Source organism: Cryptomeria japonica, chromosome 5, assembly GCF_030272615.1.
Source record: "Cryptomeria japonica chromosome 5, Sugi_1.0, whole genome shotgun sequence".
Classification (NCBI taxonomy): Eukaryota; Viridiplantae; Streptophyta; class Pinopsida; order Cupressales; family Cupressaceae; genus Cryptomeria; species Cryptomeria japonica.
Window position 1 is genome coordinate 94,781,501 of NC_081409.1, and position 12,663 is coordinate 94,794,163.

At 34.6% G+C, this 12,663-nt stretch overlaps 1 protein-coding gene across 1 annotated transcript; it reads left to right on the forward strand.

Annotated features, from left to right (window-relative positions):
- Window positions 1–9,158: 9,158 nt before the first annotated feature.
- On the forward strand, window positions 9,159–10,632 carry LOC131065413 (phosphoenolpyruvate carboxylase kinase 1). The gene is made up of 3 exons (XM_057999913.2): window positions 9,159–9,873; window positions 10,004–10,303; window positions 10,421–10,632. Exons 1-3 carry the CDS (start codon window positions 9,387–9,389, stop codon window positions 10,450–10,452), a joined length of 819 nt encoding a protein of 272 aa, XP_057855896.2. The 5' UTR covers window positions 9,159–9,386; the 3' UTR covers window positions 10,453–10,632.
- Window positions 10,633–12,663: the final 2,031 nt, after the last annotated feature.

Here is a 12,663-nt window from a genome sequence, read left to right on the forward strand (position 1 = left end):
GTAGTGTCCCTCGTTCTATTAATTTAAATGGTAATAAGACATGTGCTGATAGGAATTGCAATGTTGAGAATGAGTGTTTTATTTTTCAAGTTCAGCATGATGATGTCCTTGCAAATGGTAGAATTCATTGGGACAATGAAAGGCATGTCAGCTTGTGGGAATGCCTCTATGGTGATTTGTCTCATAATTTTACTTGTGTTGAAGTAGTGCGTGGTTACAAAGTTAGAATCAGATAAATGGCATGCACACGAGCTGTTTCAGCAGTATGATGGTAAGGTTTGATTATAGTGATTATGCTCAGTTGTTACTGGAAGGTGCCTTTGTCTAGATCATGATATCAAGAGATGAAAATCATATTTTTGATAGAGGTAAATGTTTGTAAGTGGAGTAGTTATAATCAGTTGTGAGTTGTTTGTATATTTTGTATAGTCGCTTTGCTTCAGTTGTGTGGTTTTCAATAAAGTGCCTTGCTGTTTGGGTAGAATAAGGAATCCCTATTCTTGAAATGAAATGAGAAGAGAAGAATGATCCGTTTTTGGGTGGTCTGCTTAACCAAAGATATCTGGACTCTTGTGTTGATCTTGCAATCAACCATCCCCAGTCAGAGCCACTATTGGGACTAATTAAAACTGAGTCAAGTTTATAGGCCCATTTCAAAAATTTGCCTTGCATTTCTGAATGATTAAAATAAGTCAGTTTGAATGGCCTAGTTAGCAAGGGGGTAAAATGGAGCCGATTGATTTTCAGAGGGTAAGGCTCAGGATTCATGTCCCACACCTTTCATTTGGCTTATTCGGTGATGTGCAACTTTCAGAATTCAATTTGGATAAGTTTTTGAGGTACCCAGTTTGAGGGGTGAGCTGGAAGTGCATTTTAGGCACAAATGCAGTTTTTATCGAGTAGCCTAATTTGAGCGATTACATATTTTTCCTTGTTGATCGTCATGGAGAAATTCAAAGTGGATTCAATTTTATGCATTAATGCGAGTCAACCTGCAAAATTTCACATCTTGAAAAATCCATTTGCTCAGTTTTCAAAGCCGAATCCGTTTGCAGTTTGTGTGTTTTGGCAAGTCCTTGTTTCGACAGCTAGTCAGAGCCCTGTTTCGCAAAAGTGTAAAAGTTGCCTCAGTAAGCATCATGCCATAATGTTTGTTCCAGGCTGATGTTGGTATAAATGATGAGCTACGTTTCAAATTTCAAGGCTCTACCAATCCATTTGATCGGTTTTCAAAAGAGCTCATTTTGCCATCAAATTCAGTTATCCGCACTCCAATGTTATATCAGTTAATGTAGCCATTTTTGTGAGCACGCCATTTGCATCCTGTCAATCTGGTGATCGAACTGAGAATTCAAAGATTTAATATGTACTTAAAGGTACCTGTGTTTCAAGTTTGAGGGCCTATGGAGGTCGTTTGATATTTTTGAGAAAGGCATCATGTGTTGCCAGGACATTGACTTCATCAGGTCTGCATTGTCGACAAAGCCAGTTGGGCATTTTCGGAAATTATTATCTCTTTGCTCGGGACCCATCTTGAGAAACCGTTTGGTAGAAGTCATCCTTGTATATCAGAGTACACGCCTGTCAGATGGCGAGCTCCAGAAAGGTGTTTTAACAGGTTTGAAAATTACATCTTCGCGATTAAATGCAAAAATTGTGGTGTAATTGCCTGAAGGTTGTAAAATGTGGATTAATGATCCGAAAGCAATGCCGATCATTTCTAGAGGTATGTTTGAAGTCCGTGAAGTATTCTAGGGGTCAGTTGCATGAAAACGATTTTTTTTTTAGTCGGACCCACTTTGGGGCTTGACCTGGCTCATGCCTGTGCTTTAATTTTAATGGTGAAATGTTCTTTTTTCCTGGCAATATATGTGTATCCATATTGGCTCGATTGCAATTCACCAGTCAGACAGTGAGAGAGCAGAGAGACTCTAACACCAAAGGTACATTTGAATATGGCAAATTAGAGGGTTTTAATATCAAGGATGTTGCTGGAGGCTCATTCAAGATGAGCAATCAGATATTTTATTGTAATTTTGAATGAGAGCAATTTGGGGATCCACTGTTTTGGGTTAGAAAGGGAATATATGCAAACAAATGATAGTAGTAGGAGTGACCCCTTTCTCCATGTGGAAAAATGGTTAAATGAATTAAAATAAAACCCAAGCCAAAGCAACCAGCAGGCTTAAGGCCCAGCCAACACCCTTCTCCTCTCACATGAAGTTTGGTGGGTGTTCAAAATACCAACAATTACTGAATCCCCTCTCACGTGGTTGAGTGGATTGCAGCATAGAGACATTAGAAAATGGAATTGGTGTAAGAGTGATGTTTAACCAGCAGCCTCTTTGAATTTAAAACTCAGAAATTTCCAAGCAAATGCCCAGCCAATTCTCCTTCACGTGGCATGGCTAAGAAAGCAAAGCATTTAAAGCCTTCAACAATTTAAATACTTTTAGCAATGGAAATCAACAACAAATGTACATGTCTGGTGCCATTTCCTTTTCCTGGTAAGTGGCCAATATAAAAGGGTAAACCAAATTTCCCCATTTTGGTGTGGCATTGATGAGGGAATTTGATAAATTTCAAGGAAATGTTTATGGCAGCCACCGCTATTTCCTTCTTCCTGCATGGAAATGGAATTGGAGTATGTTGAAAGGACATTGAAACCCCATCAAATACAATTTACAGTCGTTTTCCAGATTTGCAATTGGCAAGTCTAGTGCCAACGTTCCCAGCCATGTTATCTTCCAGCAGACCAACGACTTTTAAGGCACAATTCATTTTAATGGACTAAACATGAAGCATCCATTTGACAAAAGAATCATTACAAAGGGAGCTCTTTGTAGATTGAATTCATTAAAAACTGATTTTTATGATGGAATTCATTCCTAGTGGGAAAAGATTTCACCTCTTCGAAGGAGTGTATTGGAGAAAATTTCCAAGTTGTGCATGGCATAAAGGAGGCCATGGAAAATATTTCAAAACAAGATGAAATCAGCCCTCCCAATAGTCCACGTGAGGATTGGTAAAGGAGTTCCAGAAGAATTTTAAGATCATGTGATACAGGTCATAAAAACCATTCAACAAAATGGTAATTGCAGCAGTAGTTCCCTCCCTCACATGGCATAAAGGAGATTTGGAAAGTGTTTCAACATTTTATGAAATCAATCCTCTAGGCTCACATGGTGGCTAAAGTAGTTTGTAGAAGATTTTGTTGTTCACATGATTGCTAGGAGTGGTGCTTTGAAGAAGGCGTAGAAGATTGGGGAGGGACGTGGAAAATGGCAAGGAATTAATCCTCAACGTCCTCTCTCTCTGTTAAAGCGTGGCACGTTGGCATCCTTCAGCAGTCCTCCTTCCCTCAAATGTGGCAAGTAAACAAGTAGACGCCATTAAAACCTAGGGAAAGAGCTCCAAAAATGCAGCTCCAGGCTTAATCGCATTATCCCACATGCACTGGGAAGTGGGATATTTTAATGTTTATAAGCAAATCCTTACAGTAATAATATGTCTAAGCCATAAAGGCTTTTGACGGATGGTGCGTGATGGCACCCAAGGTGGGCCCATGCACGAGCACGCTTCCCAAGGCAATAGAGGAGTTGACTAGATGGCGACCAGTTGGACCCCATGCAGGCACGCTTCTCGAGGCAGATAGGTGAAATTTTGCAGAGGAAGGCCGGGTTAACGAGTGAGCAAGTTCGAGAGAGATCAACGACTCGTGCTATTTCACGAAAGGAAGATGCACGCGAGTTACACCTTGCGAAGTTGGGAAAGCCAGGTGGTGGGTACAATCAGCGATCCAGCAGACAGGTCCCGGTGAGGTGGCAATCCAGTGGCGATGACATGGCGTTGAGGTGGTGTACATGTGGCAGCCAAGTGGCGGATGAGCAAGCGAACATGTGGCGGTGATGAGGTGTCATCCCAGGTGGCACCCAGTGGACCCCATTGACCAATCGGAAGCCGCCACGTGGCAAGGTGTCAGAGCACATCAGAGGCAAAAAATTAAAATTAAAATTGTTTATTATATAGTTTAAACTATATTAATAAATGAAAAATTTAAATGATGGTGCACATTGGGGAATTAATTCGCCCAGGACTCAATTTTTGGCCAAGGTATAAAGTGTTATATATTTTCGGAAAGCTCTCAGAGTGAGGAATCCGATTATGGGGTTAATTTTGACAAATGTGGGATATTTTGAAAGTAGTTTCCACAGGAACAAAATTCAGTTAGAGAGGAGACACTTGGCAATTCAGTTGCAGATTTGATTTCGTTCCCTCTCCTTCTTGTTATTCCCAATTCTTCTCAGTTGTAAGGGTTCCAGTTTTTGAGAGATTTTCTCCAAGGGAGAAATCCAAAATTGCAGGTTCCAGTGATGGCATCCTTTTGTCAATGCAAATGACAGTGTGTTCGCCTATGTTTTCAGTGTTGTCTTTACTGTAGGTTTAGTTTCAGTTTGCAGGTTCACACATATGCAAGGCATGTGTGAGTTTCCATGAAATTGTCTCCAAAATGTACTCAGATTCATATAATTTCATATTATCAAGGATAATTTGAGTTGTCTCTTTTAGATTCTTTTTAGAGTGTAATGTTGTCTTTTGGGTATTCTTCAAGGAAGGATTTAAATCCTAAAACCCAGCATTAATGATTTTGAATGCATATTGGATATCTACATATAAGTATGGTTTTGTGATAGAGCAGAGGATTGTATTAATGTAAGGCATTGATACATGAAGATTTAATGTTGAAAAGACCTTGCATCTGAGATTTCTCATCTAGTTTTATGCATGACTCTGTGGCCTGGATAAGGCACTGGTCTCTTGTAATATTTAAAGGTTGTCAAAACACCATTTAAAATCCAAAAATCAGAATATCTTTTTATATTTTATGTTATGTGGAAGTGTCCCTCCATCTCATGATTCAAAATGTTGAGTAGCAAGTGTGGATCTAGCCCATCTGCAGTTATCTCTTAGTTTTTGAACCTTTTGAGATCCATCTACTTTTGATTGATGCAGTCTTGTGTGTAATAGGTCTGATTAAATGCATCAAAGGTATACCCGCCTAGGTTTCGCAGAGCCTGAAGAGTAGAAGGATTCATATCCTTGTCATGTTGTCCAAGCCTTGAGGTGTTTCATTGATTGAGATTGGCTATCTCATAGACAAATTTGCAGGTATACTTGGGTTATCACTTTTGGTGAACAACAAGGACTTTACAGACCAGAGAAGGATTATGGGGAAGATTGAATTATGTTTTCAAACTTCTATTTGCATGAGATTGTTGAAGAGCTTTTGGAGGATGAAATTGAAGTTTTTTTTGGTAATTTGCTGGAGTTTTTGTGGCTGATTACATCATCATTTGAATTAATCTTCCATTGTTAATGCCACAAATAATTAGTAACTCTCAATTTGATATACTTGCAGTATCATCAAGTCCGATATCTCTTTGTATATTGTAAAATAATAACTCTAACCAACAAAAGTAAACTCATTTTATTAATTAACATGTAGTTATGGTGGTAAATCTTGAAAATACTCTCATAATAGATATCAAATAGAACCTTCTATTTTCTATCAAATGTAAATCTAATAACATATAACCTTCCACTTTTTATCTTATGTAAATCGAATAACATATAACATTAATTTATTAAGATTTTTCATATTTGCAAGTTGCATTAATATTTGATGATATGTATCTAAACTCATTTCAACTTTTGTTACATACTTTACATATAATTAAATAATCTCTGATCTTTTTTATTATAAAAGATTTGAACTCATAACCATCTATGTAGGTCTACAATATAAACATTACCATTAAACAAAATGTATAATCTATATATTATAAATTTAATCATTTATAAAAATTTAAATATATACATACCTTCACCATTTCCATTTCTTTTTTCTTAGGTAGACAAACACCCTCTCTAACATTGTAGGAATTTCAACACTATTGTGTACACGAGTTTTACGTTAAAAAAAGTGCATTCTTCATTAAAGGCCTTACCACATAAATATGTATTAAATGAGCAAAGAAAAACATCTTCATCTAACAAATCCAACTCAAATTTCAGTTTATTCTCTCTGTTTTATTCCTTCATAAATGCTATTTATTCTCATTATTTGGTACGTATTGAATACACATATACGATCTTGTGAAATCTAAGTAGTCCCCAAGGCATGAATTTGAATACGTTATATTTAATAATCAATATTGAAAATCCTCTTTCTGAAATGCAAATATTTTTCGAAGGCCTCAGTGAAGAATCTAAATGAATCTTCTAGATGCTCAAATTTCTCTCTCTATACACAAGGAAGTTGTGGACATGTTTTATAATGACAAAAAAAAAATATAGACTATTATATTAAATGATGATCCTTATATATTTTTTTGATCGGTGATAGGTTACAATTTCAGCTGCTCTGCAACAATCCACTATCTATATTTTTAAGACTATGGGGTCTTGCCCCTACAATAATAATCGCTTTTTTATGATTGGAGCTATGAACCAGTGGGGTCACAAAGAGGGACCCCATCCCCTATGGTGAACATGTCTGAAGCATTAACGCTTCATTGTCTCATGCAGCTTATCAATCTGTCACACCATAAATATCCTTATATCTCCCTTCTCCTTATCTCTCCACAAGACTCCTTATGCCTCCCTGCTTATCTCTCCAATCACCTTATGTCTCCCACTCCTTATCTCTCCACACACACCACCTTATCACTCCACCGCCAACTCCTTATCGCTCCACTTTGTCTCCTTATCACTCCATAACCATCTTCTTATCACTCCACTACAACTCCTTATCACTCCACTGCAACTCCTTATCGCTCCATAACAATGGCCTCCCTTATCACTCCGTTGGTAAACTCATGCGCATGGCGCCTGACAGCATTGCCTATGTGCTCCTATGTAGGAAGTACAACCTATCGTCATTCGTCCGTCAAACATCGCAAATGCCTACCAAGTGAGTCGAACCTTCGATCTCCCCCAACCGGGGCTCGTGACATTACCGTCACGCTGCGGGGTGAACCCCTAAATGATGATCCTTATATTACTAAAACACAATAGATCTATATTTCAAAATAGTTAAAATTAAAAATATAATTGATAAATTTAATATTAAATTAAAATATAAATATATAAAAAATAGATTATATTTATCTATCTATTTATAAAATAAAATAATTTTTAATTAAAAACATATATAAAATTAATATATATTTTTTACTTTATTTGATAATATATATAAAATAATTAATTTTTATTAAATAGAAAGTTTATTATTTAGTTTTTTTTAGCAAGTCACAGTCCAAGAAAACAGTTAAAATTAAAAATATAATTGATAAATTTAATATTAAATTAAAATATAAATATATAAAATTTATCAAATAAAATATTTTTTAACTAAAAACATATATAAAATTAATATATATTTTTTACTTTATTTGATAATATATATAAAATAATTAATTTTTATTTAATAGAAAGTTTATTATTTAGCTTTTTTTTAATTTTTTAATTTTATTTTATAAGTCACACTCCAAGTGGTATTTTTTTATTTTTTAGCTTTTCTAAAAGGCTTGCAACTAATTGTTGTGTTGTGGAGTTATCCCTATTTTTTTAATTTGTTAATTATAATAATATTATACATTATAATTCACTTTATTGTTTATTTTTGAGCTATAAAAAATATATTTAATTTCTATATGTATTAATATGTGTTTTATTGAGATGCTATAAAGAACACCTAAAAAATATTAGATTGATAATTGTATCTTCAATAATGATTGGTAATATTTTGTTTGTGTATCAATGTGGTATCACATAATTTGATTTTTTTAAGATCTTATAAATATATTTAATTCAATTATTGGTAATAATGTTCTATACAATTAATAATACTGCATTATTATAAAAATCTCTTTAATTTGATAAATACTTTTTGAATTATAAAAGACACTCAATTATTAGATCCTTTCCCCTAAATCAATAGATAATTATTTTACCTTATGTCACCAATTAAAACTTACTTAATAATAATTCCTATTCTAGATTAATAAAAAAAAATTAATTTATCTCAAATCTATCTTTTTAAATTGAGAAAAAATTGTGCTATTTAAACTAGTATATCTTTCCCTATTTTGGTGGAGCAGCTATTGTTTAGGAATTAGAAATAACATCATGTTCCCATGCCGTTGCTTAACTCTATTTTCAGCAGTTAAGTGTTCCCATGCAACTTAAAAATTGTTAAAAAAAGGGATAATTGAGGTGTTCCCATGCAACTTAAAAATTGTCAAAAAAAAGGGATAATTGAGAATCTTTCCCTCTTTTGGTGGAGCAACTATTGTTTAGGAATTAGAAATAAGCTATGGAACAAAATGGGGTGTTGGAAATAATTATTAACAAAAATGCCACATGTCTCCACAATTTTCTTTCCCTCTTTTTTTAAAGATTTTATTTCTTTTTTTTTTCTAAATTTTAAGTGCACAAATTAGTATTAATGCTATTAATACAAATTTAAGATGTTTTACTTAAAAATAAGCAGCAAAGATAAATATTCATGGGTCAGCTTCACAAGCCGTATGGGAACATGCGCTATGGAACAAAAGGGGGGTTGTAAATAAGCAGTGGCTGCTTATTAACAAAAACGCCACATGGCTCCACAATTTTCTTTCCCTCTTTTTTTTTAAGATTTTATTTCTTTTTTTTTTTCTTCAAAGTGCACAAATTAGTATTAATGCTATTAATACAAATTTAAGATATTTTTCTTAAAAATAAACAGCAAAGATAAATATTCATAGGGTCAGCTGCTTCACAAATAATCCCTAAAAATATTGACCAGCAGCTGCTAGCCAAAATAAGCTAAACACGGGCATGAGAACACGGGCATGAGAACGTACCTTAAATCGATACAAAAATTTACGCGCTGCTAAGTCTGTCGTTTGACGGTCGTCATCGTATACGTGCTGTTTACACTTTTCCCCGTGAAACGGCGAGAGCTGAGCTAAAATAAAGATAAAATAGAATTCAACTTCTTTTATCGTAAATTACACGGCTATTTGGTTAGTAGTGACGGCGTAAATCAGAAAATTTTTGAACGTCAATAAAATATGGTCCACTCCGATGGATATGCTTTGTATATTCTTTTATTTTACCTCTTCCATAGGCTATTTTAACCTCGCTTTCTTCTTCTATAAAAAGAATATACTTTTACGAAACTTACGCCGCAAGCAGGGCAGCCATATGATCTTTGTGTACTAAATTAAGTATGTCCTTTCCCCAAGGCAAGAAAATCTAATATCGGCGCGGATACCGTTGTGCTTTATTCTGTTGAACATCGTTTTTTGCCCTTTTAACGCTCCATTGGTATCAGTGAAATGAACACTTTGTGCAAAGATTATCAATTAACAGAAGAAATTGGCAGAGGCAGGTTCGGCAGCATTTGCCGCTGTGTAAATACACAGACTGGAGAAGTTTTGGCGTGCAAAATCATACACAAAGCCGATCTGCAAGACTCTCTGGATAAGGATTGCCTCTTCAATGAGATCGCCATTCTGAAATACTTGTGCGGCCATCGTGGAATAGTTGAGCTCCGTGACTTTCATGAGAATGATGAGTGCCTCTGGCTGTTCATGGAGCTCTGCTCCGGCGGAGATCTTTTTGACAAAATCGTGGAGAAGAAAAAATTTAGGGAAAAAGAGGCGGCTGTGGTGATGAAAAGTTTAATGGAGACAATCGGTTACTGTCACAGCAAGGGCGTCGCTCATCGAGACCTCAAGCCGGAAAATATTCTGTTCGCTTCCAATTCTTTCTCCAATGACATTAGGATCGCCGATTTTGGCCAGGCTGCTTCTTTTAATCCAGGTATTGAATTTGCAAATCTTTAAAAGTTTCTTTATTTTCTTCAATTTTGAAAGGCAAGCACAAGCCGCCTTTTCTTTAACCTAATTTGTAAGCGGTCTTTATAAAGATTGAGAGTGGAAATGAAATACAGGGGAAAAGATGAGTGGAATTGTAGGAACTCCGTATTATGTGGCGGCAGAAGTACTGCAAGGGAAGGACTACGATGAAAAGGTGGATATCTGGAGCGCAGGGGTTATTCTTTATGTAATGCTCAGCGGAATTCCTCCCTTTAATGGAGATACGCCGCAGCAAATATTTGAGGCAGTTTTGCGCGAGAGACTACGCTTTCCGAACGAGCCATGGCTCACAATTTCACATTCTGCAAAGGATTTAATTCGCCGCATGCTCTGCAGAGACGTCCACAGAAGATTGAGCGCAGATGAGGTCTTAGGTATTTTAGCTTTCCTTTCTTTCATGAATTCCAATCGATTTTTTCTTGTTTTTCTTTTCTTCAATTCTTTATTTATCAAAAAATTTTGCTTACTATTTAAACTGGTCATTTAAACAGGGCATCGTTGGATAGTGGACAACTGTTTGTAAGGGTTTAGACCTTAAATTCATTAAAAGGAGTGTTATAATACCTTGTCACAACTAAATTGGAGAGAATGTACCTTGCAAATGGCTGCACAGGAATTTACGTGGGCCTCTACTTCCATCGGCAGATGCAGTGTCACACAAAGGAAGGCGTCTAAGACAAAGGGCACGGCGCCTCACCTTGTTTGACGGGTTCTAAATTTGACCGTTGATTCTTTTTGTTAAGAAAATTCTTTTTATTTCTTTTTGTGAATATTACGATATATTTAATTTTAAAATATACATCATATTATACATGTATATAGATATTTTTGATATTCTATTCAAAATCTCTCTTCGTGTGATATAGTTTATTTATTTATTTTAATTGTATTTTATGATATAGATTTTCAAATATTGATCATTCGACTATCAAATTTGTGTTTAGATTGGTTGCCTAGAGTTATTTTGTATTCTATTTCTTAGAAAAGTAAGATCATCGTATATACTTCTGATTTTATGAAAGTTGATTGAATTTCATACTCTTTTTATATATTATGACACATGGTGATAATTATAGTTAAAATTTTGTATTTTATGATAATGTTTTTTAAATATGATCATTTGAACATCAAATTTTGGTTTAGATTGGATGCTTCTAAATTATTTTGTATTACATTTTTTGCATAATAAAATAATTTTATATACTTTTGGTTTCATTGAAGATGATTAAATTTCATATTCCTTTAATATTATGATAACATGGTACTAATTATAGTTAAAATTTATTGTTCCTTTGTGCATTCAAATTCATTAACATTGATAGATTATATAAAATGCAAACTATTAATAGAGAAAATACAAAAGATGACATAGGATATACATGAAGAAATCCTTGCTGAAAAGAAATCTACCCTTAAAAATAACCAAGCTTGAATTAATCTTCAAACAAGGAAGTAAAGCAATGCAATTTGCGTCCCTCAAATAATCCAACCACATACGTGTGCCTACAAATACATCATCCTCCATGTCATATTTTACCTTTTATCTCAAGAATTCAATACATACTTACGACAATAACCATAAATAGAAATTGCCCCATCCAATTTGAACACTCCACTTTGGTCCTATACACCTTTTTGGCAACAAGCTCATGAGAACTAATGATCTTCCTTAATTTTCTTTTATTCCATAATTAACCTCACCATCTTCATGCTCTTTTCATTCTAGTAATTGTTTCATGCCTTATAAGTTGTCATAGGTACAATTAGAAACATCCATGATACTAATTGATAATTACAATTGCTTCACCTACAAAATACAAGTGACTTTTAGTGTCACTCCAAGTGGGACACACCAAATATGTGGACCACCTTTACATAATAAATTTAACAAATAAATAAATATTTTAAAATAAGGATTTGCAAGGTGCATGACAAACTTAATCACAACTTTCTACCACTTTTCATATACCTAGTAAGAGCAAAAAGAAACTACAACAAATCTATGAACTATACACCAAAGGTATAACCATGGTGTATCGCCTGACTCATCTATGCTTATAGGCTTCATAAAAGCATCTACAAAACCTTCGAAGTGATAACCATCTTGACTAGAATTGTTGCATCTTTCTTTATGCCCAAGCATGAAAGATAAGAACTCCAAAACGAGATGACAACAATAAATGTTACACAGATGTAATGTTGTATCTAGACTCAATCTATTATCAAAACATGAACCTAGAAGTCTAATTCCACCACCATTACTATGTGGATACAAAAAAAATAGGCTATTCAAAGATCTTTTAGATCATTTCTTACCAACTCCACAAACCTACATACATTCAAGGGCTAGTAGATGAGTCCTTTCCAATACCAAGGGCTAAAAATAAGCATATATTATAAGAACACCAAATTTTAGTATAGATAACCAATGCTCTCTTTTGTGATAGAGGAGGCAAACACAAACACTTAACATAAGCACTTTTCTACACATGGTTGCAAGACAAAAAATATTAGCCACCATGCTAAAAGGGTTGTGTCGTACAATCAAAGAGGAGCTCAATGTCAATACCATGCTACATATAAGCATATGACCAAATCCATAATGCCCCACCTTCTCCTAATAAAAGTTCTTGTATGATCTCTATCACTATAATCTAATCTACACAAATTCCAAATCAATATAATCTATTGTAGTGAAAAATCCCCAAAAAGTTCCAAATCAAAGGAATCCCCT

Coding starts and splice junctions, on each gene's coding strand:
- LOC131065413 (XM_057999913.2), top strand. CDS start 9,387: ATGAACACTTTGTGCAAAGATTATCAATTAACAGAAGAAATTGGCAGA. Junction 9,874..10,003: donor GGCTGCTTCTTTTAATCCAG/GTATTGAATTTG, acceptor AATGAAATACAG/GGGAAAAGATGAGTGGAATT. Junction 10,304..10,420: donor GAGCGCAGATGAGGTCTTAG/GTATTTTAGCTT, acceptor TCATTTAAACAG/GGCATCGTTGGATAGTGGAC.